The 27,231-nt window shown below is 35.8% G+C and overlaps 1 protein-coding gene across 2 annotated transcripts in view; it reads right to left on the bottom strand.

Moving 5' to 3' along the window:
* The window catches only part of PTEN (phosphatase and tensin homolog), a 101,054-nt gene that overhangs the window by 14,718 nt on the left and 59,105 nt on the right, over positions 1 to 27,231 (bottom strand). Inside the window, exons 3-4 of one of the 2 annotated variants that reach the window (XM_070780438.1) lie at positions 16,334 to 16,377; positions 14,313 to 14,551 (exon numbers count right to left, since the gene is read on the bottom strand). In XM_070780438.1, coding sequence (XP_070636539.1) covers positions 14,313 to 14,551; positions 16,334 to 16,377 — 283 coding nt within the window. Of the gene's footprint in view, positions 1 to 3,006; positions 3,030 to 14,312; positions 14,552 to 16,333; positions 16,378 to 27,231 lie in introns of those variants that run through there. The other variant, XM_070780439.1, reaches the window with a different exon arrangement.

Genomic DNA, 27,231 nt, shown 5'->3' with positions numbered 1-27,231 from the left:
CTGAAAACAAAGGTACTTAGGTGTCCCTGAGCTACTGTGTTACCTTGGAAACACATAATGTTTTAGAAAAGTTATGTATGTTCTTGCTGTTGTTCAATTGCGAAGTCATGTCTGACTCTTTGCAATCCCATGAAACTGCAGCATGCCACGCTTCTCTGTCTTTCACTATATCCTGGAGCTTGTTCAAACTCATGTCCACTGAGTTGGTAAGGCCATCCAACCATCTCATCCTCTGTCGTCCCCTTCTTCTCTTGCCCTCAAACTTTCCCAGCATCAGGGTCTTTTCCAATGAGTTAGCTCTTCGCATCAAGTGGCCAAAGTATTGGAGCTGCAGCTTTAGCATCTGTCCTTCTAATGAATATTCAGGGTTGATTTCCTTTAGGATTGACTGGTTTGATCTCCTTGCTGTCCAAGGGACTCTCAAATATACAAATGCTAAAAATATATACAATTCATGTAGTGTTTAAATGGAGACCCTGACTTACCTCAAGAAAAAAAAATCTAATGTGTGCAGCAATGCATTCACTAATGGGCTGAATAAATGAGGTATTAGGGAACTTACTGAAGGTTTCTTTTCCTGTTACACAATATTACTTCAGGAAAATTTAAACATTCAACCTAGAATTTGCAGTATTTCTCTTCTAGATGTTATATCAGCATCTAAATTGCCCTATGTATTAAAATCTCTGGACTTTTATGCTTTCCTTCCCCAATGAATAATAGAAAGTACATTTATATAAGTTTAAAGATAAGTATGTTGAATGGCAGGTATACAGGTATTCATTTCAGTACTTTCACAAAGGTTAGTATGATTTTATTACGATTAAAAAAATATATAAAGTGCCAAATAATGGATAAAAGTCACTTCAAAATCTAAGATTACGGCTATAGTACAAAGATCATTCAATCAGGAGACTTGGATGTGAATGCTGATAGTCAAAACACAAATTTTGTTTCTTCAGGAAAATGAAGACAATAATACTACCTTCACAAGATTCTCATAGGGATTAAACACTAAATGAAGTTAACACAAAACCACGCTAAAACAACAAAATGTTACAGAAATCCAAATCAGTGATTTTAGAAATTCTACCAAATATTTAAGGTATAATTTTTGGAACTGCAGTATTTTTAGTTCTACATATTTTCTTAAACAAACAGAACTAAAGCTGTGTTATTTTAAGAGCTACTACAAATACCAATGTAAAAATTATCATTAAATTTTAAAAACTGTTAAGCTTAAAATTATTCTCTAAATCACATTACTTATTGCCACTTAACCCTGTCCCCCCAAAAAACCCTCTTCATGTTTATCAAGATAAAATACAGAATTGCAAAGCAGGTTGGGGGAAACAGCACACACAAGATGGATTGGGGGGGGGGAATCTTTTTTAAACCATGTATATTTATAATCTAGTCTAAAATTAAAATCAAATTAAAATTTTAAAATTAAATCAATGGAAACCGACCAAGTTGTCAAGTTATTTATTGGGGTTTAGTGGAATGAAAGATGATCTTTTTTGTCCTTATCTTCATTCTTGGTATAAGTGTGCATGAAATAACTAGAAGATTTTCAAAGTTTTAATTTTATTCAAGTAGCAAGTGATTGGTAGTTTATCTGTAGTACAGGTTTTAGAAACCCAGTTAATCCTTAACAAAAAGGCAAATGCATAGAGAAAAAATACTATATGAATCTAATAGCTGCTAGCAATGAGTAATTAATGTGTAATTACAAGAATCAAAATTATTGACACAATTCAAAGAAAAATGCTGGAAAATGTAACTTTAAATGTATTATTTTACTACCAAATTATGTAAAATTAGTCTTCTGTATCTTAACTTTGCAATCCTTATCTGTTAGCTAACCAGCATCTCAAATTCAATGTGCCCAAATTAAAAGAAATTTAAAACTTGTGGAGAAATCAGAAGCTTTACAGATACAGACAAGCAAATGCTAAGAGTTCAGCACCACCAAATCAGTTTTAGTTTTATGTTAGATCTCTATATTTGATAATAAATAAGCTCTAGCTTTGTTTAAAAAAAAAAAAGTTGGAAGGTCCAAATGTGTATTATAAGCCCTTGAAATGTTGTTCTCACTCTATTCTTGTCTCTCACAGCCGTGATGCACCTAACTAAAATTTAAATAACAGTACAATGAATCACAATGTAATCTAGGATTTGAAGTAAAATGACTAAAACTTCCACACTAAGTTGACAATGTGATTTATAACACTTTAAACATCATATATCCTGAATGCATTCACTGAAAACAATGATTCATGTGCATGTTTTACCTACAGCATCTTGAATATTAAGATTAAATTTAAATATATATCTTTTTTAAAAAATCTAAGAAATGAACTTACTGATCTTCAAAAATTCTACATATATGAAGAGGGCTGACCTTTAAAAGCTGTTGAAGATTAAAAATTACATGTTCAAAAATTTCCATTTTTCATTAAATTCAGACTAATAAAAATCAATTCTATTCTTGAATTAGTAATTTTTAAGCTAAACTGGTCTCTAACTACATCCCCAAAATGTAGTTCTACTCTCTACCATTAAATATTCTCCTAGAAAATTACTTATATTCTTAACTTTTTTTCCTCAAGTAAAACATTAAAACCACTTTAATTTTAGCTACACTTAGCATTCTACAGGTTGACTTAGCATCACATTTCTGGCCATCATCTCAAAAGGCAGCCACTGCTTCTTCAATTCCCTTTTAATTCACCGGCCAGGAGGATGTTTAGTGTTCCTCCCACTATTCCTTCTAGCTTACATTTCTACTGTCTTTACTTAGCCTCACCAATTCCAAATCTGTATCATTCAATAACTCTTTCCTCTGGTATACACTTATTAACACCTGACTACAATGTTTTCAGCATTTTGTTTATCCACCTCTCTGTCCAGTCGCAAACATCACCGTCTAAGAACTAAGTTCTCATTTTACTGGGAACCCTGAGGTAACCCAATGTGAGCACCCTCAGAATTATTTTCTCTCACCTTAAAATCTTTTTAGTGCTGATATTTTATAGAAGTGTCTCTTCATGTTCACACTGGTTCCATTTTTGCAAGTGTTCTATTAATTATCGCCTCTCTGACATCGGCCTTTATTCTCTCCACCTGTCCATCCTAATAAAAAGCTCAGGTAACTCATTCTTTATCCAAAACAAGCAAACAACTCTAAGACCAAAAACCTATTCTCTCCCAAAATCTTATATCCCTCTCAAACTTCCATCTTCTCTCTCTCTATAAACTCTTGAAGAGAAGTCTCCTTAACTCCTGGAAGTCTGTTAGCATAAGGCTGATTTCTTAAAAGTCTTTAGTTCTAATGGGCATAGTGGTCATTCTACTGTTTCCTACTATCATTGTGGCTCATTTTTTTGGCTGCCATTTTGAAAACTCCCTGCTTCTTTCACAGGATACACTTTCTAAAGATATTCTCTTATCTTTATGGCCATTCTTCTCTTCTTGTTCCCCCCAAAATCGATCTCAGCTATCCCCTCTTTATATCAATCCTATCTACTTCAGTCTCAGTTCAGTCACTCAGTCGTGTCCGACTCTTTGCGATGCCATGAACTGCAGCACACCACGCCTCCCTGTCCATCACCAACTCCCAGAGTTCACCCAAACCCACGTCCATTGAGTCAGTGATGCCATCCAACAATATCATCCTCTGTCGTCCCCTTCTCCTCCTGCCCTCAATCTTTCCCAGCATCAGGGTCTTTTCAAATGAGTCAGCTCTTCATATCAGGTGGCCAAAGTATTGGAGTTTCAGCTTCAACATCAGTCCTTCCAATGAACACTCAGGACTGATCTCCTTTAGGATAGACTGGTTGGATCTCCTTGCAGTCCAAGGGGCTCTGAAGAGTCTTCTCCAACACCACAGTTCAAAACCATCAATTCTTCGGTGCTCAGCTTTCTTTATAGTCCAACTCTCACATCCATACATGACCACTGGAAAAACCATAGCCTTGACTAGACGGACATTTGTTGGCAAAGTCATGTCTCTGCTTTTTAATATGCTGTCTAGGTTGGTCATAACTTTCCTTCCAAGGAGTAAGGGTCTTTTAATTTCATGACTGCAGTCACCATCTGCAGTGATTTTGGAGTCCAGAAAAATAAAGTCAGCCACTGTTTCCACTGTTTCCCCATCTACTTCAGTAGTTTAATTATAAATCTTACACATTAACTCCCAAAACTGTGTCTCTCAATATGACTTCACTCCTCACTCCCAGTCCAGAACTTACATGGCTGGACATTTTGAGCTGGAAATCTTACAAGTGCGTAAAAAACAATATATCAGAGCTGAAGCTTTCATATTTTTGCATGGACCAACCTCTTTTAATTACTCACTTACTATTTTCTCCAGCATCTGAGGGCCAAATCTCTTCTAATACCATCACTATCATAGAGCAAAGGAAACACACTTTTAATGTGACAAAAATATAAGATTAATCACATAAACAAAATGTTAAATGGCTTCCCAGTGTCTACCCCAATAAGAACAAGTTTATTAAATACTATAATTCCTCATGTTTGTTGTTTAGTTGCTAAGTCTTGTCCAACTCTTTCACAACCCCAGGCTCCTCTGTCCATGGGATTTCCCAGGCAAGGATACTGGAGTGGGTTGCCATTTCCTTGTCCAGGGAATCTTCCTAACCCAGGGATCAAACCTGCGTCTCCTGCTTGACAGGCAGATTCTTAACCACTGAGCAACACCAGAGAAGCCCGTAATTTTTTAACAAACATAAAAATACAGTCCAACTTCATTTTCTACTCTTATTTCTCACAACTCCCTTCCACTTACTCTTACTTTTGGCCAAACTATTTAATCTCCCCTGTATTATGCTTTCTGGTTTTAAAAATGTTATCCTTATCACACTGAGGTAGGAGGGCAATGTGAGCAATCCTCTGGGAAGTTACATCCCTTCCAATACCTGGACGAATTTAAATAACATAATCATTTGATGCTTCAAGGTATTATAGCAGGCTGAAATACAAATCTGTTACTTACTTCTTGAAGGCTCCTACACATTTTCATTCTTAGATGGTCTATTCAGACTTTGTATTTCACCTTGAAACATTTATGATAACATACTTATTAAGAAAGTCATGGTACATATACACAATGGACTATTACTCAGCTATGAAAAAGAACACATTTGAATCAGTTCTAATGACGTGGATGAAACTGGAGCCTATTATACAGAGGAAGTCAGAAAGAAAAACATCAATACAGTATATTAACGCATATATATGGAGTTTAGAAAGATGGTAATGACGACCCTATAGGTGAGACAGTGAAAGAGACACAGATGTAAAGAACAGGCTTTTTTGGACTCTGTGGGAGAAGGCGAGGGTGGGATGATTGGAGAGAATAGCACTGAAGCATGTATATTACCATATGTGAAACAGATGACCAGTGCAAGTTCAACGCATGAAACAGGGCACTCAAAGCCGGTGCACTGGGACAACCCTGAGGGATGGGACGAGGAGGGAGACGGGAGGGGGCTTCGGGATGGGGGACACATGTACACCCATGGCTCATTCATGTCAATGTATGGCAAAAACCACAAGATTGTAAAGTAATTAGCCTCCAATTAAGATAATTTTTAAAACACTGTCCATTTTCCATTGACATTTTCAAATTCATTAACATAGATTTGAATATAATTTTAATATCACTTTCACACTGTAGTTCTATCTCCTTTCTCAAACCTAACATCTTTCTGTTTTCTCTCTTTCCTTTGATTGGCTTCCAAAAAGATGTATTGATTTTAATGGCATTTTTATACAATGAGTGTTTGGATTTATTAGTTCAAATGGCTTACTGTTTGCTAACTCATAAATTTATATTTTCATCTTTATTAATCCATCTCTCTCCAATTTGCTATTATTTTAATAATACCTAATATGAATTTCTATTTCTTCAATGACCCAAAATTTAAAGAGTTTTTAAGTTTCCAAATAGTTGATTTAGTTTGATTAAACATTTTAACAAATTTTCTCATTCTACTGAATTATAACAAAGGTATGGGGCTTAGATATTTCTACTTGGAGGTGAGATTTTTATGGTTGGCCTAATGAATTATTAATATTTATGACTTTTTAAAATGAGAAAACAAATATATTTTATGGGATTTTATTATATTATTCAAGGAATCTACATATCTTCTTATTTTGTATCTTTCTGATCTTCAAGTGAGGGCTTCCCAGCTTGCTCAGTGGTAAAGAATCTGCTTGCCAATGCAGGAGACACAGGTTTGATCCCTGGGTCCAGAGGATCCCCTGGAAGAGGAAACAGCAATGCACTCCAGTATTCTCACCTGGTGTATCCCATGGATAGAGAAGCCTGGTGGGCTGCAGTACACGGGGTTACAAAGACTCGGACACGACTGAGCAAAGGAGCATGCACATACGTTAAAGTACGTACCTTAAAGTACGTTAAAAAGATTTCTACTAGCACTGCTATCAATTTTTCTAATTTCTTCCAGTTTTTGCTTAATATATTGTGATGTTATGTTTAACACTCTATTATTGCTAAGTCTGCATTGTGGAGTGTGCCCTGTGTTAATATAAAATGGTATTCTTGGTCCAGTTTTACACATTTTGCTGTGCATTAACCCTCTTATATCATCTTCTTCAAGATGAACTTATAATCTAGATTCCTCAGTTTAAAAAGTAATTTTCTTCCTCAGTAAACTACTCACTGGCACATCTAAACTCAGAAACAATGTAAATGTTTTAACATGACACCGTTTTTTGAAAATTTGGAAACCCATGTTTCAGAGTGATCACAATAAGATTATTACAAGAAAGTAATTCAACAAAGGAAGAAATATGGTTCTTAAGAATGGTGATTATTACAATGACATCATATAACAGTGTATGCTCAGATGCTCAGTCGTGTCCAACTCTGTGCAACCCCATGGACACAAGTTATTGTATATTAAGCTACATGCCAGACATTTTACATATATCCCTAAAACTACAACCACTTTACAAGATAGATCTTTTCTAAGGATAAGAAAACAGTCCTAATGTACATAATCACTTTGTTCAAAAACAAGATCTGAACCTCAATAAGACTCTAATTTTTTTTTACTCCTATGTCCTGGGTTTTCTAACAGTATGCATACTAACTATGTAAAATGAAGGACTTCACAACCTCTCAGAACTCTTGTTTTTCCCACTGACAAAAGACCTCCAAAGTTTAGAGTATTACTGTGCTTCAGTTCTATGAAACTAATTATAAACAGTGTGCTGAATAGTGGTACATTAACCACAGAATCCTTGAGAATAATATGAAACAGAAAACTGCTATTTTTCTCTTTGTGTAGCTACAGGTTTATATGCTGTCTACTTTGGCAACTGCAGTGGGAAGAGAGCAACAATGCTATGTAGCATCCTTTCCTCTTTGGGATGCTCTCTCTCTCCCTGTGACTTCCAGGGAGAAAGAGGCAGGGCCTAGTCTTCAGGTTCGGATATATGCCCCAAGCCTCTGGCTAGAATGTCTGGTTAAGGATCAGAACATATCCTAATTCAGGTAAACTAGAACCTAATCTAGAAATTTTTGCTTGAATTGTAGCTCTTGTCCCATTGGAGTTGCTAAAGTAGCACATAAACCCAGAGCTACTACCTTGCCATTACTTGTGAAAAGTCTGCCTAAAATAAAGTACAGAAAGATGAAAATACAGAGTTGAGAGACAGATTTCTGACATATGTTAAACATCTAGATCCAGGTCAGAGTTTTTAGGTTTATACAAGCCAATAAATGTCTCCTTATGTTTAAGCTATTTTGAGTTGGGCTTCTGTGACTTGAAACTGAAAGAGTTCTAATACATTAAAATATACTTCTTTTTTCCTTTTTAAAATTTTCTGTTTTTATTTTGGCTTTGGGGATTAAAATAATAAAACCAATTTAGATAGGAGAACATAACATAGTACAGTAGAAAAAATACTGGATTTGAGGTTAGGAGACATGGTTTTCAGTTATTACATAGAATAAATGACCAGGGGAAAATGATCTTTGCAAATCTGTTTTACCATTTATATTAAATGGGTTCTGAATTAAATAACTGCTAAGATTCTTCCCGGCTCAGTGGTAAAGAAACCACCTGCCAACGCATGAGACAAGGGTTTGATCCCTGGTCAGTAAGATCCTCTGGAGAAGGAAATGGCAACCTACTCCGGTATTCTTGCCTGGGAAATCCCATAGACAGAGGAGCCTAGGGGGCCCTGGTCCATGAGGTTGCAAAAGAGTCAGACATGACTTAGTGACTAAACAACAAAAGATTCTTCAAGGTATAATAACAACTTTATGCATATATAGATTGGATAACAGGTTTAAATACCATGTATTAGCGAAACACAGTTTAGCCCAGGAGAATTACTGTGTTAGAAAAAATAAAAACCTTATAGTCAGAGCTTTATTAAGCCAAAAAAAAGGATAATTACAGCTTACTTTGCTTGAAATGAAAAGATGAGAAATTTTCATTAGGTTACCATATGGGGAAACTTAATAAATAGACCAGAAAAAAATAATCTGATTATACTAGCACTTAAATTCATTCCTCAAAGAAACTAGAAAATTTCCTCTTCTTGGGGTCACTCAGAATAAAGTGTCTATTACTTCTAGAAGACAGAAGTCTTCATTAAAGATAAGCTAATGAATTCATGTATAGAGATCATAACACACAAGAACTTTAATAACTGCTTTGAAAACAAACCTTCTCAAAAAGAAAATAAAAATCTCAAAATTTTTTCCTAAAAGTTAAAGAAAGTAAGTATTAATGCATACTTAATCTGCCACCATTCTAGAAGGGAGAAGACAAAAGAGAGAAACAGCAGAGATTTTGCATATGTTTGTCAGGAATATAAGTTTGTCTCTCTAAATTCGGAAATGTGGGGCATCTTTCCAAAATATACACTTTCCAATATATTCCAATATACATCTTTCCAATATATACCAATACCAGTATTGGTAGGGCATTTTAATTCAATTCATAGTTGGTAATAAATATGGTTATCTATTTTAATTCTGAAATGTAAATGTAAATACAAATGCAGATAGGGTAAGTCATAAACTAGATGGGAAGCAACCCTAGAAGCTTTATTTGAGTGGGAACCATCAACAGTTCATTTTAGACTTTTTGCCATGTGCTCATAAGGTAAAGACCAAATATGCAAAGAAATGATTCCTAGAAAAGTAATAACATGATTGCTTTCTTATAAATTACTGAATAAAAGAGTCTTCCCTCAAGTAGTTATCCTACTCTCAGAAAACTTTTTTTGAGTAAGAGGTTATCAGTTGTACTTTGACTTCTCTGCAACAATCAAACCCTGAAGTCTTATTTGGGTATTACTAACTGCACATTGTTTTCAAGTGGTCATGTATGGATGTGAGAGTTGGACTGTGAAGAAAGCTGAGCGCCAAAGAAATGATGCTTTTGAACTGTGGTGTTGGAGAAGACTCTTGAGAGTCCCTTGGACTGCAAGGAGATCCAACCAGTCCATTCTAAAGATCAGTCCTGGGTGTTCTTTGGAAGGAATGATGCTGAAGCTGCAACTCCAGGACTTTGGCCACCTCATGCGAAGAGTTGACTCCCTGGAAAAGACTCTGATGCTGGGAGGGATTGGGGGCAGGAGGAGAAGGGGACGACAGAGGATGAGATGGCTGGATGGCATCACCGACTCGATGGACGTGAGTTTGAGTGAACTCCAGGAGTTGGTGATGGACAGGGAAGCCTGGCATGCTGCAATTCATGGGGTCACAAAGAGTCGGACATGACTGAGCGAATGAACTGAACTGCACATTTTATGGTGAAGAGGCACCCACCACTCTGCCATCTAATTTGTACCAAGTATGCCGAGAAAAATGGCAAGACTGCACTAGACTAATCTGAGGAGAGTCTCTGCCAAGTCTATAAATCTTAAAACAAAAACAGGACAACTAGCTCCTCTTTCTTCAAATCAAGGGGGAGGACTGGGGAGGAGCAAGATGGTAGAGAGGGTAGGGGAGCGGAAGGGGAAGGCGGAAGAGGAGGAGAAGAAACATTTTGCTCCTATAAAAATGTCACAAGAACATAACTTTCTTCAGTATCTTAGTGTTTATCTATAAAGTTGGGCTTCCCTGATGGCTCAGACGGTTAAGGATACAAGCAAAAGAACATTAAATACAGTTCTAATAAAATTAATCCTACACTACAAAACTGATAAAATGCATGTATCTTCTATAATTGTGGTTCACAATTTCAAAAATGCAAATTCATAGACTCAACCTAAAATACTGGTAAGAGGATAAATCTCTTAGCAGATGTTTCAAAAATAAAACTACTTTGGATAATCAATTATACTTATTATAAGATACTTATTTCTCTGGAAAAATTCCACAGTTATATAACATCAGCTTTAATATGCTCCACTAAGTTTTCTTATGATAAGAGAAAGTTTATTTTTCTAAGCTTTCTTATTTTTATTTTCCATTAAGTTTTCTTATGATAAGAGAAAGACATTATTTTTAAAAGTTAAAAATATATTATTATATATATTATTATTTCTAACCATTAGATGAAGTCATACTTGTAGTTTGCAACACAAAAAGTAAGACTGTTGTAGTACCTCTATCAATCAATTTTTTCCATTCCAAAAAAAACTGAAAACTATGAAGCAGGTCATGAAAGGACTGGAGGTGCCACTTCTCTTCAGCATATGACGTCTCAGCTTAGCCAGCTACTAGTTTTCATCAAATACATGCATGGTGACACAAACGGTAACTCCTGATTTGGAGTCCTTTTTGGAAACTTCAGAGGACATTAACATTTTCAAAACAGTGACGTTTCTTGGCCCAGAAAAAGGCTTCTGAAGCAATCTCATTATTCTGTCGACAGAGAGTACACCTTAATGACGAGCAAAACTTGGTTTTATGGCTCTGGTAAAATCAGAAGTTCTACCTGTCACTGTGACTCCATCCTGTGTTCACCAGAATGTACCAGTGTATAAGACTCTATCATTAATTCCAAGAGAAAGCTTATCTATTGTTGTGAAAGTATCCTACTGCTTCATAAGAGCCAAGTTTTGAATCACAGACTGTGCAAGAGGATCTGTCACAAAAAAATCTACTGTTGAGAGAGGTGCCAAATTCAGTAAAGTCAGGACTTTAAATAAAAGATTCTTAGCAGGTTTTTGCGGAGAAGGCAATGGCACCCCACTCCAGTACTCTTGCCTGGAAAATCCCATGGACGGAGGAGCCTGGTGGGCTACAGTCCATGGGGTTGCAAAGAGTCGGACACGACTGAGCGACTTCACTTTCACTTTTCACTTTCATGCATTGGAGAAGGAAATGGCAACCCACTCCAGTGTTCTTGCCTGGAGAATCCCAGAGATGGGGAAGCCTGGTGGGCTGCCATCTGTGGGGTCACACAGAGTCGGACACGACTGAAGCAACTTAGCAGCAGCAGCAGCAGCAGGTTTTTGTCAAGGAGTGGTACCATCTATGCAATTCTTTGCTACACATTAAGTTCACTGGCTTTAGGAAGACAAATACTATAGCATAATATACAAATTCATTAACACAGTTTAACTCTTCAATATTGAAACAAAACTGTGGAGTTATAATCCTTTCCTTCCTAACACATGCAGGATCTTGCCAAAAATGATCTCAATAACTAGAAGGCAAAGAAAATGACGCAACATGAATTTATCTGAAGAGTCTTAGAGAATTCTTATTTGCTAACACAAGCCTACTTTCATCTGGCCAAAAAAAAAGATTCCAGTTTGCTCTTTCATTCTTACATGATAGGGTTCTGGGCAGTTGTTTTCACCAAGAACAAAGTCAAAGCTGACTGGATATCAAATATGACATAAAAATTGCCAAGTCAAAGACAATGGCATAGTTTCAATGTGTTAAAGACTAAATAGTAGGACTCTTTCACAAAATTTACTACTGAGGAGAACACCAAAGTTTAATTTTGGTTAATCTGTACCACTTGGATTTATTACTCTCAAGCAGAGGCCACTGATTCTGGCATAAAAAAGTGAAACAAAATTTGGGGAATATTTATAGTTTTTTCATATTTTTTAAAAGGTATATAACATAAATAGTTTAAAAGTCCCTAACTTAAAGCTAGTTCTATGAAGCACAAGCTGGAATCAAGACTGCCTGGAAAAGTATCAGTAACCTCAGATATGCAGATGACACCACCCTTATGGCAGAAAGTGAAGAAGAACTAAACAGCCTCTTGATGAAAGTGAAAGAGGAGAGTGAAAAAGTTGACTTAAAGCTCAACATTCAGAAAACTAAGATCATGGCATCCGCTCCCATCACTTCATGGCAAACAGATGGGAAAACAGTGGAAACAGTGTCCGACTTTATTTTTTGGGGCTCCAAAATCACTGCAGATGGTGACTGCAGCCATGAAATTAAGACGCTTACTCCTTGGAAGGAAAGTTATGATCAACCTAGATAGCATATTCAAAAGCAGAGACATTACTTTGCCAACAAAGGTCCATCTAGTCAAGGCTATGGTTTTTCCAGTGGTCATGTATGGATGTGAGAGTTGGACTATAAAGAAAGCTGAGCACCGAAGAATGGACACTTTTGAACTGTGGTGTTGGGAGAAGACTCTTCAGAGTCCCTTGGACTCCAAGGAGATCAGTCCTGGGTGTTCACTGGAAGGACTGATGTTGAAGCTGAAACTCCAATACTTTGGCCACCTGATGTGAAGAGCTGACTCATTTGAAAAGACCCTGATGCTGGGGAAGACTGAAGGCGGGAATAGAAGGGGACGACAGAGGATGAGATGGTTGGATGGCATCACCGACTCAATGGACATGAGTTTGGGTAAACTCCGGGAGATGGCGATGGACAGGGAAGCCTCGTGTGCTGTGGTCCATGGGGTCGCAAAGAGTCAGACACGGCTGAATGACTGAACTGAAAGCTAGTTCTGGCTTCACGTTACACAAGTTTTCTATTTTTATTTTAAATTCTTTTTACCTTCTTTCTTTTCCATGACCGAACTGTGATGTGCTCATCAACCCTGTTTTAAATTTCTACCACTGCTTCGGTGACTGTACTTTAATTTGATCCATCTCTCTAGTTTTTCTTCTCATTGAGTCACTTTTCCTTGTGCTGTCCTACATTTATTCACTTAAGTACAGAAAAATTTACCTTCTATATTTTCAGTCAGTAAAAGCAGCTGTTTCCCTCTACATGAAGAAAAGAATGAACCAAAATAAACATCTCAGGTCCTCTGCTCTGGAATTCATTTTAGTGCTATAGTTCCATGGTACACATAGCATACAGAAATGTACAGCAAGTTGTTATAATCAATATTTACCAAATCATGCATCAACAGTAAGATTCAATTTTATAAACTATCATCAACAAACCATGCTTTGGTATCTTTAGATATAATTCAAAAAAGTAACAACAAATAAAACAAGTGAGGAGGAAGTAAAGGAACAAAAATCAGTGCAACTATACAGCTGAAAATGATAGTTACGATCACCTATGTTTCTGTTTTGAAGTTAAATTAAAAAGAAATTAAACTCAAAGAAAGCCCTCTTCATTGCAAAAATTATTAAAACTATAATAAATTTTCACATAAAGTTCAGATATCTTCCTCAACAGAGCTCTCTTCCCCCAAACTCCAGTTGTTTGGTTTTTTTTTTCTTTCTTGGAGACAGAAATGAACAAACTCCCTTTGCAAGAAATGTAAACATGTTTTGTCATACTTACTATCCAAAGAAATAAATTCCTTGAAAATCACTGTAAAAATTCTCGCAAGAGTTCACTTTTTGCTTTCACATGTATTACACAAATTTGTCAATGATTTTTAGCAGTCTTTAGTTTTCTGAATAAGAGAAGAACCTTTGACTAATCTTAATTATAATTTCACTTACAAATATTCAAATCAAAAAACAATCTTTATGTATTATAAAAGTAAAGATCACACTTTACTAAGTAATGGCATCCAAGTTATTATCCACAGACATTTTATTTTCAAGTAAGCTTCAGGAATATAAATCTTACTTTTGATCAGTGTGTGTTACTTTTTAAAATGCTTTGTAAAGATTTCATGAGACCAAACTTTGCAATCCTGTTAATAGGTAAGATCTGCCAGCATGGCATGAAGAGAAAAACTTCAGTGAATCTGCCATTTGCTCATATGAAAGTTAAGGTAGCATACTGACTTAAATGTTTAGAGGAAGGAAAATAAGGGTTACCAATTATCTTTGTAAAAATTTATTTTCCAATAAATTCTCAGATCTAAGTAGACAGAAAAAAAAAATCAAACATAACTTACCTTTTTGTCTCTGGTCCTTACTTCCCCATAGAAATCTAGGGCCTCTTGTGCCTTTAAAAATTTGCCCCGATGTAACAAATATGCACAAATCATTACACCAGTTCGTCCCTTTCCAGCTTTACAGTGAATTGCTGCAACATGATTGTCATCTTCACTTAGCCATTGGTCAAGATCTTCACAAAAGGGTTTGATAAGTTCTAACTGTGGTGGATTATGGTCTTCAAAGGGATACTGTGCAACTGTGATAAAAAAATAACCTCAGAATAAGAAAATAATCTCACTTGAATTGCTTATTACAAGTAGGTTAACTTTAGAAATGTTGCATACAAATAGTTTAAAAATATCTGAACTATAGAGAAAAAGAATTTATTGTCTGATAATTTTCTAAGTTTTGAACAGAAAATAATCTCTCATTAACTCAAATTTATCCATTAGACAGGTACGTCAAGTATTATTTTCCTCACTTTATGATGGAGGCAATGGAGTAGCAACATATCAGAGGTCACAACATAACAGAGGGAGAGGTAAACTCAAAATGATACATCACATGAACCTCTTATCAGGGCTCTCAATACATTTTCTAGCAAAAGGAACTGTAATATCTATAATATTGCATTATCACAAAATATGTATTCCAGAGAAAGCAAAGATCACTAATAAATCAACAATGCAAAAGACTGCATTTTATGCTATATATAACAGAAAGGCCAAGCATATTATTTTAAAGATGGTCTCAAAAATGTAACTGTTGCATACACACAACTCTAAACACATTTACAAAAGACACTTAAAAATTTTTTGTTTATAATGTATACAACTGCAGCAAAGTTTATCAAGCAAAGTTTTAGGACTTTTCACATAAGTTGTAAGAACTCAAAACTTCTCTGTTCCCCATAGTTGGGGTTGAGGTTTTAAAAATTTTTTTTTCTAGAAATAACACTTTAAATATGTCACTTAAATTTTATCTTATTGGTCTGTGCCTAGGTTCCACTCTATAAAAATCCTGACTAACATTCAAATAATTATCCTCTGTGTCACTTAAATATGTGAAAAGTGTGTCTTTTATATCTTCAACCAAATCATTCATAATGTGACACAAGATACACTCAATTAAGCCTTTGGTCTGACAGAACAGCCTTCAGACAATGACTACTACTACAGGCAGTCATCAGGACAGCTTTGATTTAGTCATCTGCCTAGCTGAACCATCATTTCATCTTCATTTCCCCAGTGGCATACAAAAATACCCAGGAAAACCTGTTAAATGTCTATTCGAAGGTGGATAAAGCTCAATTAAGACACTCTTTGACCAGTAAACAGCAAAAATCCACTAAAAATGAAACATTCTTAGTAATAAATCTATCCTAGCTCTCAGTTATTTCAGCACTTCTGAATTCTTAAACCAAGTTTGAAAGTCTGTCCTTATAAATATTTAGGAAGGAACAATGGCAAATCTGTAGCTCACAGCATCAACTTTCTCTTTGTGACTATCACAGCAGCATCTTGCCAAGCTTCTCAACGTTCTAGGTCTCTCATGGTTCAAAGAGTTCCACAAACACAAATGAAAGTTTTTTGTGGACTCTGAGATAAAATATGCTACACCTGGAGAATAACTCACTTAAAGCAATTTTTGCTCTCATCTATCAGGCTCCTTTTATCCATATTTCATTATACCCTTTTCCACTGTACAGGTCATGTTCCATTACAGAATTAAGCCATTCTCCTTTCTCCCTGTAATCTCTTACTATCATGCCAAATGCCTCAAATCACAGATATAACCCTCTATTTATTCTGTTAGTCTATAAATTTCTCCTAGTTTTCAGTTAATTCAATTTAGTCTTCCTCATTTACATGATACTTATTTCCAAAAACACAACAGCAAAATTAATTTCAAATTTTCTCAGACCATCTTTAAGATAAATATATCACTTAATACTTGAGATTATTCATTATTGGTATGACAGTAAAATTTAGACTGTTGGCTTCAAGTTATCTAACATAATATGTGTACCTATACTTACCTCTGCAATTAAATTTGGCGGTATCATAATGTCTTTCAGCACATCTAAAAGAAAAATTTTAATTTGATATAAAATTATCTTGTGCACTTGAGGAAAAAAAGTGCAACAGTAACAAACATTTCTGAACCTTTATAATATACCAGGCATTATGTTAAATATCTTACATTAACTACTTCTTTTAATCCTAAGAATCCTATGAAGTAGGTCCCATTCTTCAATCCACATTTTACAATTACGGAAATCTAGGTTTAAAATGCTAAGTATACACAATCAGAGCTTATACATTTGGTTGCAAAATTTGTAATGTCACTAATATAAAACAGGACAAATTCACCTGCATCCACACCGTCACCATTCCCTTTATGAAAATTATACACGCGAAAGGACTTGTTATTTCACAAGTATGTGTAAATAACTAACTAGTTTCAATTTTATCTTTGCCTTACAATTGAGCATACATAGTTTTCTCAAACTATTATTATAAAAGATGTATGTTAAAACAGTTAAAAAAAAAAAGTAGGGGAAAATTTAAAGCAAAGAATGAAAGTGAATGATGCTAATCTACTCAAACACAACATTAACTCAGTTATTTTAAACCTGATCTTTCCCTCCATAGATAAACCAAAGGTCATCTTTTTCAATAATCTCTCAGGTCGTAGGTTTTAATTAAAGTCTGAGAGTAATGAAAGAGTAGTAAGTAAAATCAATACAGAAAAACATTGACTTAGCATATTTAAAGCATGCTAAAATCTGTCTTTTTACCAGTAGTCACACATTTGCTATCATGCACTGGCTGACTCATGATTAACAGGCCACATTTATAGGCTCAGAAAGGGATTCCATACATTAGTTTGTGGTCAGCAGCATCCTGATAACTCCAACTACTAGCCAAACCAGGTATTTTCAAAAATTTAGCACTTTAAAACAAATAAAGACTCTTAATCCATCACTGCAAAATCCCCAAATTTTTAAACATCTGAAATTTTCTCTTAACTGTATGGTAAACTCAACTGCAGGAGAACTAGATCTGAGTTTATAAAAATGTGTAGTCTTTAATTAATAGAAATACATTTAGAACGAAGAGTGAAACAATCTATTCTAGGTACTGTTCCAAATCCTGCTGGGGTGTTATGTAATACAGAATATATGTTTCCATGTTAACGTTCTAAAAAAACTGAAAAATTCTGAATGCTGAAACAAAACTAGTTCAAAGAGTTTCAAATAAGCAATTATGGACCAGTGTTTTACATTTAAAAATCCTTAGAATATCTGTAAAGTTCTTTTATTTTAAACAGTTTTTGAAATCCACATAAAGATAGGGAATCCCCTGGCAGTCAAATGGTTAGGATGGCGCTCTCACTGCTGAGGGCCCAGGTTCAATCCTTCGTTGGGGAACTAATATCCCACAAGCCTTGTGGTTGTGGCCAAAAAAAAAAAAATTCCACATGAAAGTTGAAATAACTCTAAGTAAACTGCAATCCACTAATTTTTAACTGGTCAGATCTGAAACAAATCAGCTTTTATACTACCACTGAAAACCAAGTTTTCCCCTTTTAGGATATTATAATTAAGTATATTGAGTTTGCTAGAAAGAAAATTTACTTAATAATGAGATGCATATATACACATCTTTGCTAAATAATTTCATATTCACTTAAATTTTTAAAAAATGACATAAAGAAGAGAAGTAACCATGAAAATACTATCATTTTACACTGTCTTTGGTACAGATTAAAGAGGAGTATGGTCAATAGTGAAGAATCTGTGAAAAATGAAAGTTAGTGTTAGTCGCTCAGTTCTGTCTGACTCTGTGAACCCATGGACTGCAGCCTGCCAGGCTCCTCTGTCCATGGACTCCTCCAGGCAAGAATACTAGAGTGGGTTGCCATTTCCTTTTCCAGGGGATCTTCCTGACCCAGGGATCAAATCCAGGTCTCCTACATTGTAGGCAGTCCTTTACCATCTGAGCTACCAGCAAAGCCAAAGAGTCCATAATGGAATATTTTATAAGGAATCATGTAAAGATAGAGCTTAGGAGACAAGGGGAGCACTATATGCCAGGAAACAATTCTAAGAAACTGGTCTCATCACAGCAAAACAAAAATAAACATTTTGAATTTTATACAGCTTCAGTTATCTATAAAATTCCCATACTTTTTTAGCAGCTCAAACACTATGACTACCTTCATACTTTGACTCTCAAGAAATATTGTTAACAGGAAAAAAACAGAGGGAAAGTGAAAACAATGAGCTACTAAATGTCTACTAGATGTGCATACCTTACAACCAAGATTCCTTGTTTTCAAATTCATCCTCACAATCAGTTAATATTATCTCCATATTATATATGAGAATGCTAAGATTTACAAGAGCATTACAAAACTTGCCCCAAACCACAATATATAAATGGAAAAGCCCAGCACTTCTGATTACAAAAGCTGAACTTTTTTCAGTACTGTTTCACACTTTCACATAAAGAATATAAAACGGTTTAGAAAACAATAACAAATTTTAGTCAAAGTCAGCATTCCTACAAGAGCATTATTTGGCATAACAGAACCAACAAACAGTGATAATGAAAACATGACCAAAAAATAGCAAAAATCTCTACAAGTATGGATAGGGAGTATGTGAAAACATATACTGGGTCTGGTAGGGATAAAAGTGATCTGGGGAGAGGTTAGGGTAAAAAAGAAGATCCTCAATTAAAACCTTCTCTGATAACTGCACAAATACACACACATACTATTCCTTATAAATTTTTTGTGGTATATTAGTGATAGGACAAGTTTTTAAAAACAAACCAAAATTGACATGAATGGGAAATGGGATTTGACCAAGACAAGTGTTAGGAAGATTTAACCATTTTTGCTTCCTTATACAGAGAACTCAAAAGACATCTTTTAAAAATCATCATCTCCTTTGGCTTTCAAGAGATAAGAAAAATGAAGATACACTGAAAGAGTTTTTATGAAGCAGCAGAAAATGAAGAAAGGGATAAGATTAATAGAAAAAGCTTCCAGAGAAGTGCGACTTGCCATAGATTCAGCTAGGCATGTAGGTCTCTTCTTTACTTTCTTCAATGGAACTATCCCTATCTTACAAAAGAAAACTTAATAGATAAAAATTAATAACAGCTAAAGGTTTACCACAAAAGGATGGAGAGTTGTATGTTAAGGAGAATATATGATGAAATAGTCAATCTTTTAAAAATTAGTCTCTAAGGAACATTTAGCTTCCTCAAAGGCAAGAACTATATTATATCTTTATACCCTATCTTCCCCCTCCTCACCTTACCCTCCTCAGAAGATAAGATTATAGAGGAACATACAAAGATGAAATACACACACTTGCACAAAACAAATTGATTAATGTACTAATTCACCAAGTATATCTGAATTTGGTTAATGATTTGAAGCTAATTCTGTCCTTTCTTAAAATAACCTTACTGAATGCCCAATAATATAGAGATATAAACAGATAGTCAACTAGAAAGTCTATGTTAAGAACTCTTCATCCACATATGTCATAGTTGCCATAAAAATTTTAATATACTATTGAATATAGGTATGTTAAGTCCAAGTATTTTAAGGTCTTTCCACTTACATATGGCTTCAAAGACATATATCACATGTTATTAATATCCTAAAAATAAAAGAAACAAAACAGAAACATCTGCTACTTATCAGACTCACTTACCCAGAGCCAAAAATATAAACAGGGATAGGTAAAGAAGACTGAAAAATGATGTCAGAAATCAAAACATTCTACAACTTGGTAGTTCTAGGAATTTCTGAAGTAAGTAAAATTTGGGGAGATTAAAACAAACAAAAAAACCAGAAAGGGAATACTGGTATCAACAGTGGACGGTCTGCTAACATATGTACCTGTGTGACCTTGTTCAACTCACTTAACTTCTCTAGGCCTCAGATTCCCCATCTGTAAAATGAGAAGGTTGGACTAAATGATCTCTTTCAGATACTTTCCAGTTCTATGATTCCATTAAATGGATGGGGGAATAAGCGAGTTAAAATATGTGCACCAAAAGCTACTCTCAACTAATAATGAGACAATTCATTAACTTGAGAGTCCAATGTTTGGATATACAAACAGGCAATCAAGTTTCCAGGCTAGATCCCAATGCTGATTTTAACCAAATAACACAAGTGACCCACAATACTGACAGTACAAACCTAAGTTTTAAATTCTGGAAGCAGGAAGCCACTGCATACAGGAATGAAAAGTATTTCCTTTCTTTTCTTTGGATATAATGTTAAAGCCTTCCTTCTGGGGCTCTACATGCTCAATCCTCAGAGTCTAAGTCCAAAGTGACTCATTTAGTGGACTCCAGCTTTTGCAGTTAGTTCATGACCTCTTTTTTTTTTTAAACTTAAATTCTGAATCCATTTGTTCAAAAACTACAAAACTCTGTGACTTATTTTCCTCCACATAAACCTGTGGCACCTGCAACAAAAGTTGTTGCAGAAGAGGTTAATCCAGAAAAGAGAAAGATACATGCACAGATCATTTGTAAACAGCTGCTGCTGCTGCTGCTAAGACACTTCAGTTGTGTCCGACTCTGTGCGACCCCATAGACGGCAGCCCACCAGGCTCCCCCATCCCTGGGATTCTCCAGGCAAGAACACTGGAGTAGGTTGCCATTTCCTTCTCCAATGCATGAAAGTGAAAAGTGAAAGTGAAGTCGCTCAGTCATGTCCGACTCTTGGTGACCCCATGGACTGCAGCCCACCAGGCTCCTCTGTCCATGGGATTTTCCAGGCAAGAGTACTGGAGTCAGGTGCCACCTAAACTAAGTTTCTGCAGCACCTGTTTGTTACTCTCCTTCTTTTGATTATACCACTGCTCCCTCCACACACCATAATCTGACCATAATGGACCAAATCTGGCCACCAAGCTTCTCACATGCCATTCTCTAGGTCTACAACACCATTTTCCCTCCTCCTAAGCCTGTAGGTAAACCTTCATGATTCTTTTCACCTCAGCTCAAGCATTCTGTTCTTTATGAAATCTTCCTTATAACAGGCAATCATTATTTTGACTGTTGTCCATGTAGCTCTCTTCTATACAAGAGTTACCTCTTCTATAATACTTTGTCTACTTTTTACATTAGACTAATTACTTGAGGGCTGGAATGACATCTTACTCACCTCTGCACTAACATTTTAGAATGTCCAACATGTAACAGGCACTCAGTAAATGTCTGCTTCTTTGTGGATCTGAGGAAATCATTTTACAACTAAGAAACAACACCTGCGCCTATGTCACTCTCAGATCTTCTGAAGTCTTAACAGAGCACAAAGATCACTAAATTAAAGATAAAAAAGCAACATCCCATAAACCAATAAGGCACTGCTGCTGCTGCTAAGTCGCTTCAGTCATGTCCGACTCTGTGCGACCCCATAGACGGCAGCCCACCAGGCTCCCCCGTCCCTGGGATTCTCCAGGCAAGAACACTGGAGTGGGTTGCATTTCCTTCTCCAATGCGTGAAAGTGAAAAGTGAAAGTGAAGTCGCTCAGTCATGTCCGACTCTTTGTGACCCCATGGACTGCAGCCTACCAGGCTCCTCCATCCATGGGATTTTCCAGACAAGAGTACTGGAGTGGGGTGCCACTGCCTTCTCCCAATAAGGCACAGAGACGCTTTAATTTTTTGGTGAATATTTGAAAGCCCACTCTAGAAAAGAATCTTCTTCTTATATCTGATAAACTCTACAGAAATTAAATAGTAGATAGTAAACATAACTTGGGATTAAAAATTTTTTCAACGCACAATTTATACATATCACACAGGAAAAAATAAAAGCCATGTAGAAACATAACACATTTTATGTATCATTTTTTAGAATTAGAAAATGGTCAATATTTGGGGAAGAAAAAATGGTCAAGGGCAAAATGGTAAGATATTAATATTTTCCTCACATTTTTCTTGCCTTTCTTTTTTTTCCACATCTCTACTCACAAAGTCAAAAGAAAAAAGGAAAAGTTAAAGATAAGGTCAGCTAGCTGAATCAAGAGGCAATCCTTACACCCCTGCCTCAAACAAGAAGAACCACCCATTTTAACAATTTAGGTAATTTATTTATCTTATATACAGTTAGAGAATATACTAATAACTTTTTCAATCAATTGACCTAGAGACACAGAATAAAATTATATTAGAAGCTTCCCTCCATAGAAGATGGCATTGATGCTTTAATAGAAGCTCTGTGTGAATTACACTTCCAGTTTCCACATGGTTATGGGCGCAAAGATGGGCTAGATGCCAAGTCATTTGAAGCAGATCAAGCAACATGAATCTGTGCTGACACTGTTTTACCTCATCACTACACTTTCTAAATGACCTAACAATGCTCTCAATCAGAATTCTTGAACTAATTGTTTTAGGAATACAATTCTGTTAAATTTTAACTTTAACTCTACTTCACTCTAACAAGGAAACAACTTTCACTCAATAGTTGTTTTAGAAGATATTTGCAAGCATACAAACAAGAAAACATACTTACAGATTGTATATCTTGTAATGGTTTTTATGCTTTGAATCCAAAAACCTTAAAACAAAACAAACAAACAAAAAGCCACCATTAACAAAAATGAGCTAACATTTGAAATTACATTAATACTATTGAGAAAAACCAAAAGACAGATTCTATTTTTCCTAATCTCAAATGTAATTTAAGAAAAATAAACTTCAATAAATATTCCCTCCATTGGTTTAAACTAGTAAGCAGTTCCTTCTTATATAATTATATTACACAGATTTATACAATCTGAAGTAAAGCCATAGCTTTTCATAAAATGAATATTTTCATAATCTCTCTTCAGCCTAACATAATGAAGTTGAGCATTAAGAAATAACTTCTTTAAAAAGCATTATTAGCATTTAGCTCGTTACCTAGCTTATACATTTTTCTGAGTCACATGCAATCAAATAATCTTAAAAATAATCTTAGTAACTCAGTCATCATTTCTTTCAAACTAAAAACATTTGATATTTGAAAGCTGCAAGTAATAACTACTAGTTTTGTACAGTGTATAAAACGTTTTCACATACATATTCTTATGTGATGCTCACCAACATCTAAGAGGTAGAGCTTATTCGCATTTTACAGATGAGGGAAGTAGGTAAAAGAAATTACAGGGCTTGCCCGAGGTCACACAGCTGCTATGCCAAAAATCCACACCAAAGACCTCGCTCTCAACAACTAGTGAAGAAGCTAAACAACACTCACAGCCAACACTTTATATGCCAGGCTATGCCGGGCACGACTGTAAGTTTATGCATGTAAACTTAACAAATCCTGTGAGGTAAGTAACAGAGGGATTAGAAATGTGTAAGGCTGAGGAAACAGAATAAATAGAAGAACAAATGGAAAACAGAAGAGACGAGTTTAAAAGACCTAAAATCTAGGAGATGCAACATATGAATAGGTATCCCAGAGAAAAGGATGGAAAATACAGGAGAAGAAATCCATGATATAATTCAAGAAAAAGACCCCAAACTGAAGATCATGAATTTCCAAACTAAAAGGGTATAATGAATATTAAAAAAAAAAAAAGAGAGAGAGATCCAAACAAAGGCATACATATTTTAGCGAAGTTTCAGAATATTGAAGAGATAAACGTTAAGATCTTAGAAACTGCCTGAATCAGGTTTCATAAAAGAAATCTGGAATCAGAATAACTTCATCCTTTTTAATGGCAACACCAGCAGCTAGAAAATAATTAGACAAAACCTTCTGACTTTACATTATTCCTAGTCTAGAATTCCACAGCTGCTGCTGCTGCTGCTAAGTCGCTTCAGTTGCGTCCGACTCTGTGTAACCGCACAGACATCAGCCCACCAGGCTCCCCAGTCCCTGGGATTCTCCAGGCAAGAACACTGGAGTGGGCTGCCATTTCCTTCTCCAGAATTCCACAGCAAGATACACTATAAAACAAGTGCGAATTTATAATAAAGACATTTTTAAATAAGCAAAGTCCCAAATAATTTTGATTTCCACATATTCTCTCGCTCAGGAAATTATGAGAAAATTATGAGAAAATGTGTTCCACCAAGACAAGCGTGGGAAACCTATGGAAAAAGATGACAAGTTTCAGAAACTGAAGAACTCAACTCATGAGAAGAAAACAGAAAACAGAGAACCCCTGAATGAATAGTGAAGGAACACCTCAAGAACAAAGTCATACAGCAAGCTCAGAGAAAAACTAAGCCAATTTAGGGACGAACAAAAGGTTCCTGAAGAAGATGAAATTGATACAATGCCAAATGTGCTTAAACATTTCCAGAGACTCAAACTTAGAGGCAAGTTTAGAGACAAATTAAAGTTAAGAAGGCAGAGACTAAATAAGAGAGCGAGAAAGGAGGAGAAAGGGAGAAAGAAGGGAAAACAAAATGTGTAGGAAAAACCAGCTATAATATACTATATTGTTTATATTGAGTTCAGTTGCTCAGTTTATATTGAGTTCAGTCGCTCAGTCATCTCTGACTCTTTGTGAACCCATGGACTGCAGCATGGCGGGCTTCCCTGTCCATCAACAACTCCCAGAGTTGCTGATGGGCAACAAACTCCAAACTCATGTCCAAACTCATGTCCATTGCAATGGACCATCTCATCCTCTATCGATCCCTTCTCCTCCTGCCTTCAACTTTTCCCAGCATCAAGGTCTTTTCCAATGAGTCAGTTCTTTGCATCAGGTGGCCAAAGTATTGGAGTTTCAGCTTCAACATCAGTCCTTCCAATGAACACCCAGGACTGGTCTCCTTTAGGATGGACTGGTTGGATCTCCTTGCAGTCCAAGGGACTCTCAAGAGTCTTCTCCAACACCACAGTTCAAAAGCATCAATTCTTCAATGCTCAGCTTTCTTTATAGGCCAACTCTCACATCCATACATGACCACTGGAAAAACCATAGGCTTGACTAGATGGACCTTTGTCGGCAACGTAATGTCTCTGCTTTTTAATATGCTATCTACGTTGGTCACAGCTTTTCTTCCAAGGAGTTAAGCATCTTTTAATTTCATGGCTGCAATCACCATCTGCAGTGATTTTGGAGCTCCAAAAAATAAAGTCAGGCACTGTTTCCCCATCTATTTGCCATGATATGATGGGACTGGATGCCATGATCTTAGTTTTCTGAATGTTGAGTTTTAAGCCAACTTTTTCACTCTCCTCTTTGACTTTCATCAAGAGGCTCTTTAGTTCTTCTTCACTTTCTGCCATTAGGGTGGTGTCATCTGCATATCTGAAGTTACTGATACTTCTCCCAGCAATCTTGATTCCAGCTTGTGCTTCATCCAGCCCAGCGTTTCTCATGATGTACTCTGCATATAAGTTAAATAAACAGGGTGACAATATACAGCCTTGACGTACTCCTTTTCCTATTTGGAACCAGTCTGTTGTTCCATGTCCAGTTCTAACTGTTGCTTCCTGACCTGCATATAGGTTTCTCAAGAGACAGGTCAGGTAGTCTGATATTTACATCTCTTTCAGAATTTTCAACAGTTTATTGTGATCCACATAGTCAAAGGCTTTGGCATAGTCAGCAAAGCAGAAGTAGATGCTTTCTGAAACTCTCTTGCTTTTTTGATGATGCAACGAATGTTGGTAATTTGGTCTCTGGTTCCTCTGCCTTTTCTAAAACCAGTTTGAACATCTGAAGCTTACAGTTCACATATTGTTGGAGCCTGGCTTGGAGAATTTTGAGCATTACTTTGTTACTGTGTGAGATGAGAGCAATTGTGTGGTAGTTTGAGCATTCTTTGCAATTGCCTTTCTTTGGGATTGGAATGAAAACTGACCTTTTCCAGTCCTGTGGCCACTGTTTCCCAAATCTGCCGGCATACTGAGTGCAGCACTTTCAAAGTGTCGTCTTTTAGGATTTGAAATAGCTCAACTGGAATTCGATCACCTCCACTAGCTTTGTTCGTAGTGATGCTTTCTAAGGCCCACTTGACTTCACATCTCAGGATGTCTGGCTCTAGGTGAGTGATCACACCATTGTGATTATCTGGGTCGTGAGGATCTTTTTTGTACAGTTCTTCTGTGTATTCTTGCCACCTCTTCTTAATATCTTCTGCTTCTGTTGGGTCTTTACCATTTCTGTCCTTTATTGAGCCCATCTTTGCATGAAATGTTCCCTCGGTATCTCTAATTTTCTTGAGATCTCTAGTCTTTCCAATTTATTGTTTTCCTCTATTTCTTTGCACTGATTACTGAGGAAGGCTTTCTTATCTCTCCTTCCTATTCTTTGGAACACTGCAGGCAAATGGGTTTAACTGTAAACGACATTTATCTAGTTATGACATAAAAACTCAATATTGATAAAATCAAAATTACAATATAACTTCTGGAAGTATGGGAGAATGAAAACATGTGGCTGGATTAAGAGGGGAAAAAAAAGTCCATAAACTTGAATGTGAAAAAGTATGTTACGCAGTCAGTCAAGCAGTACTTAAAACTTTATCACTAACTGATGTCACATTACAGTTTTTGAAGATACCAAAATATTATTTACAATCAACACTGCAGAATTAACATTAGACCTGCCAATAGATTTAAATGTGTTTATAACTATTATTATATAGATATTTTAAAATATTTTATAAACCACTATAATCAAAACTAATATAATAGGCATATTTGTAATCCTATGAATTTTATCAATTTAAATCATTCTAAGAAACAGTTCATAAACTTCAACAGACTGTCTACAAGATACACGGCATAAGATTATGAACTCTTGCCATGGGGCAGTGGTTGTTAATAAACCCTATAAATCTATCTGATTCTAGTAATTCATATGTAAATATTTAAGGTATGTGTAACTTCCTATTTCTTTTTTTTAACCCACTACTTCAACCAACCCAGGAAGCATTG

The sequence above is a fragment of the Bos indicus genome, chromosome 26 (genome assembly GCF_029378745.1).
Source record: "Bos indicus isolate NIAB-ARS_2022 breed Sahiwal x Tharparkar chromosome 26, NIAB-ARS_B.indTharparkar_mat_pri_1.0, whole genome shotgun sequence".
Taxonomy (NCBI): Eukaryota; Metazoa; Chordata; class Mammalia; order Artiodactyla; family Bovidae; genus Bos; species Bos indicus.
The sequence above is the reverse complement of the archived record's forward strand: the minus strand, read 5'-3'. Positions and strand labels throughout refer to the sequence as shown.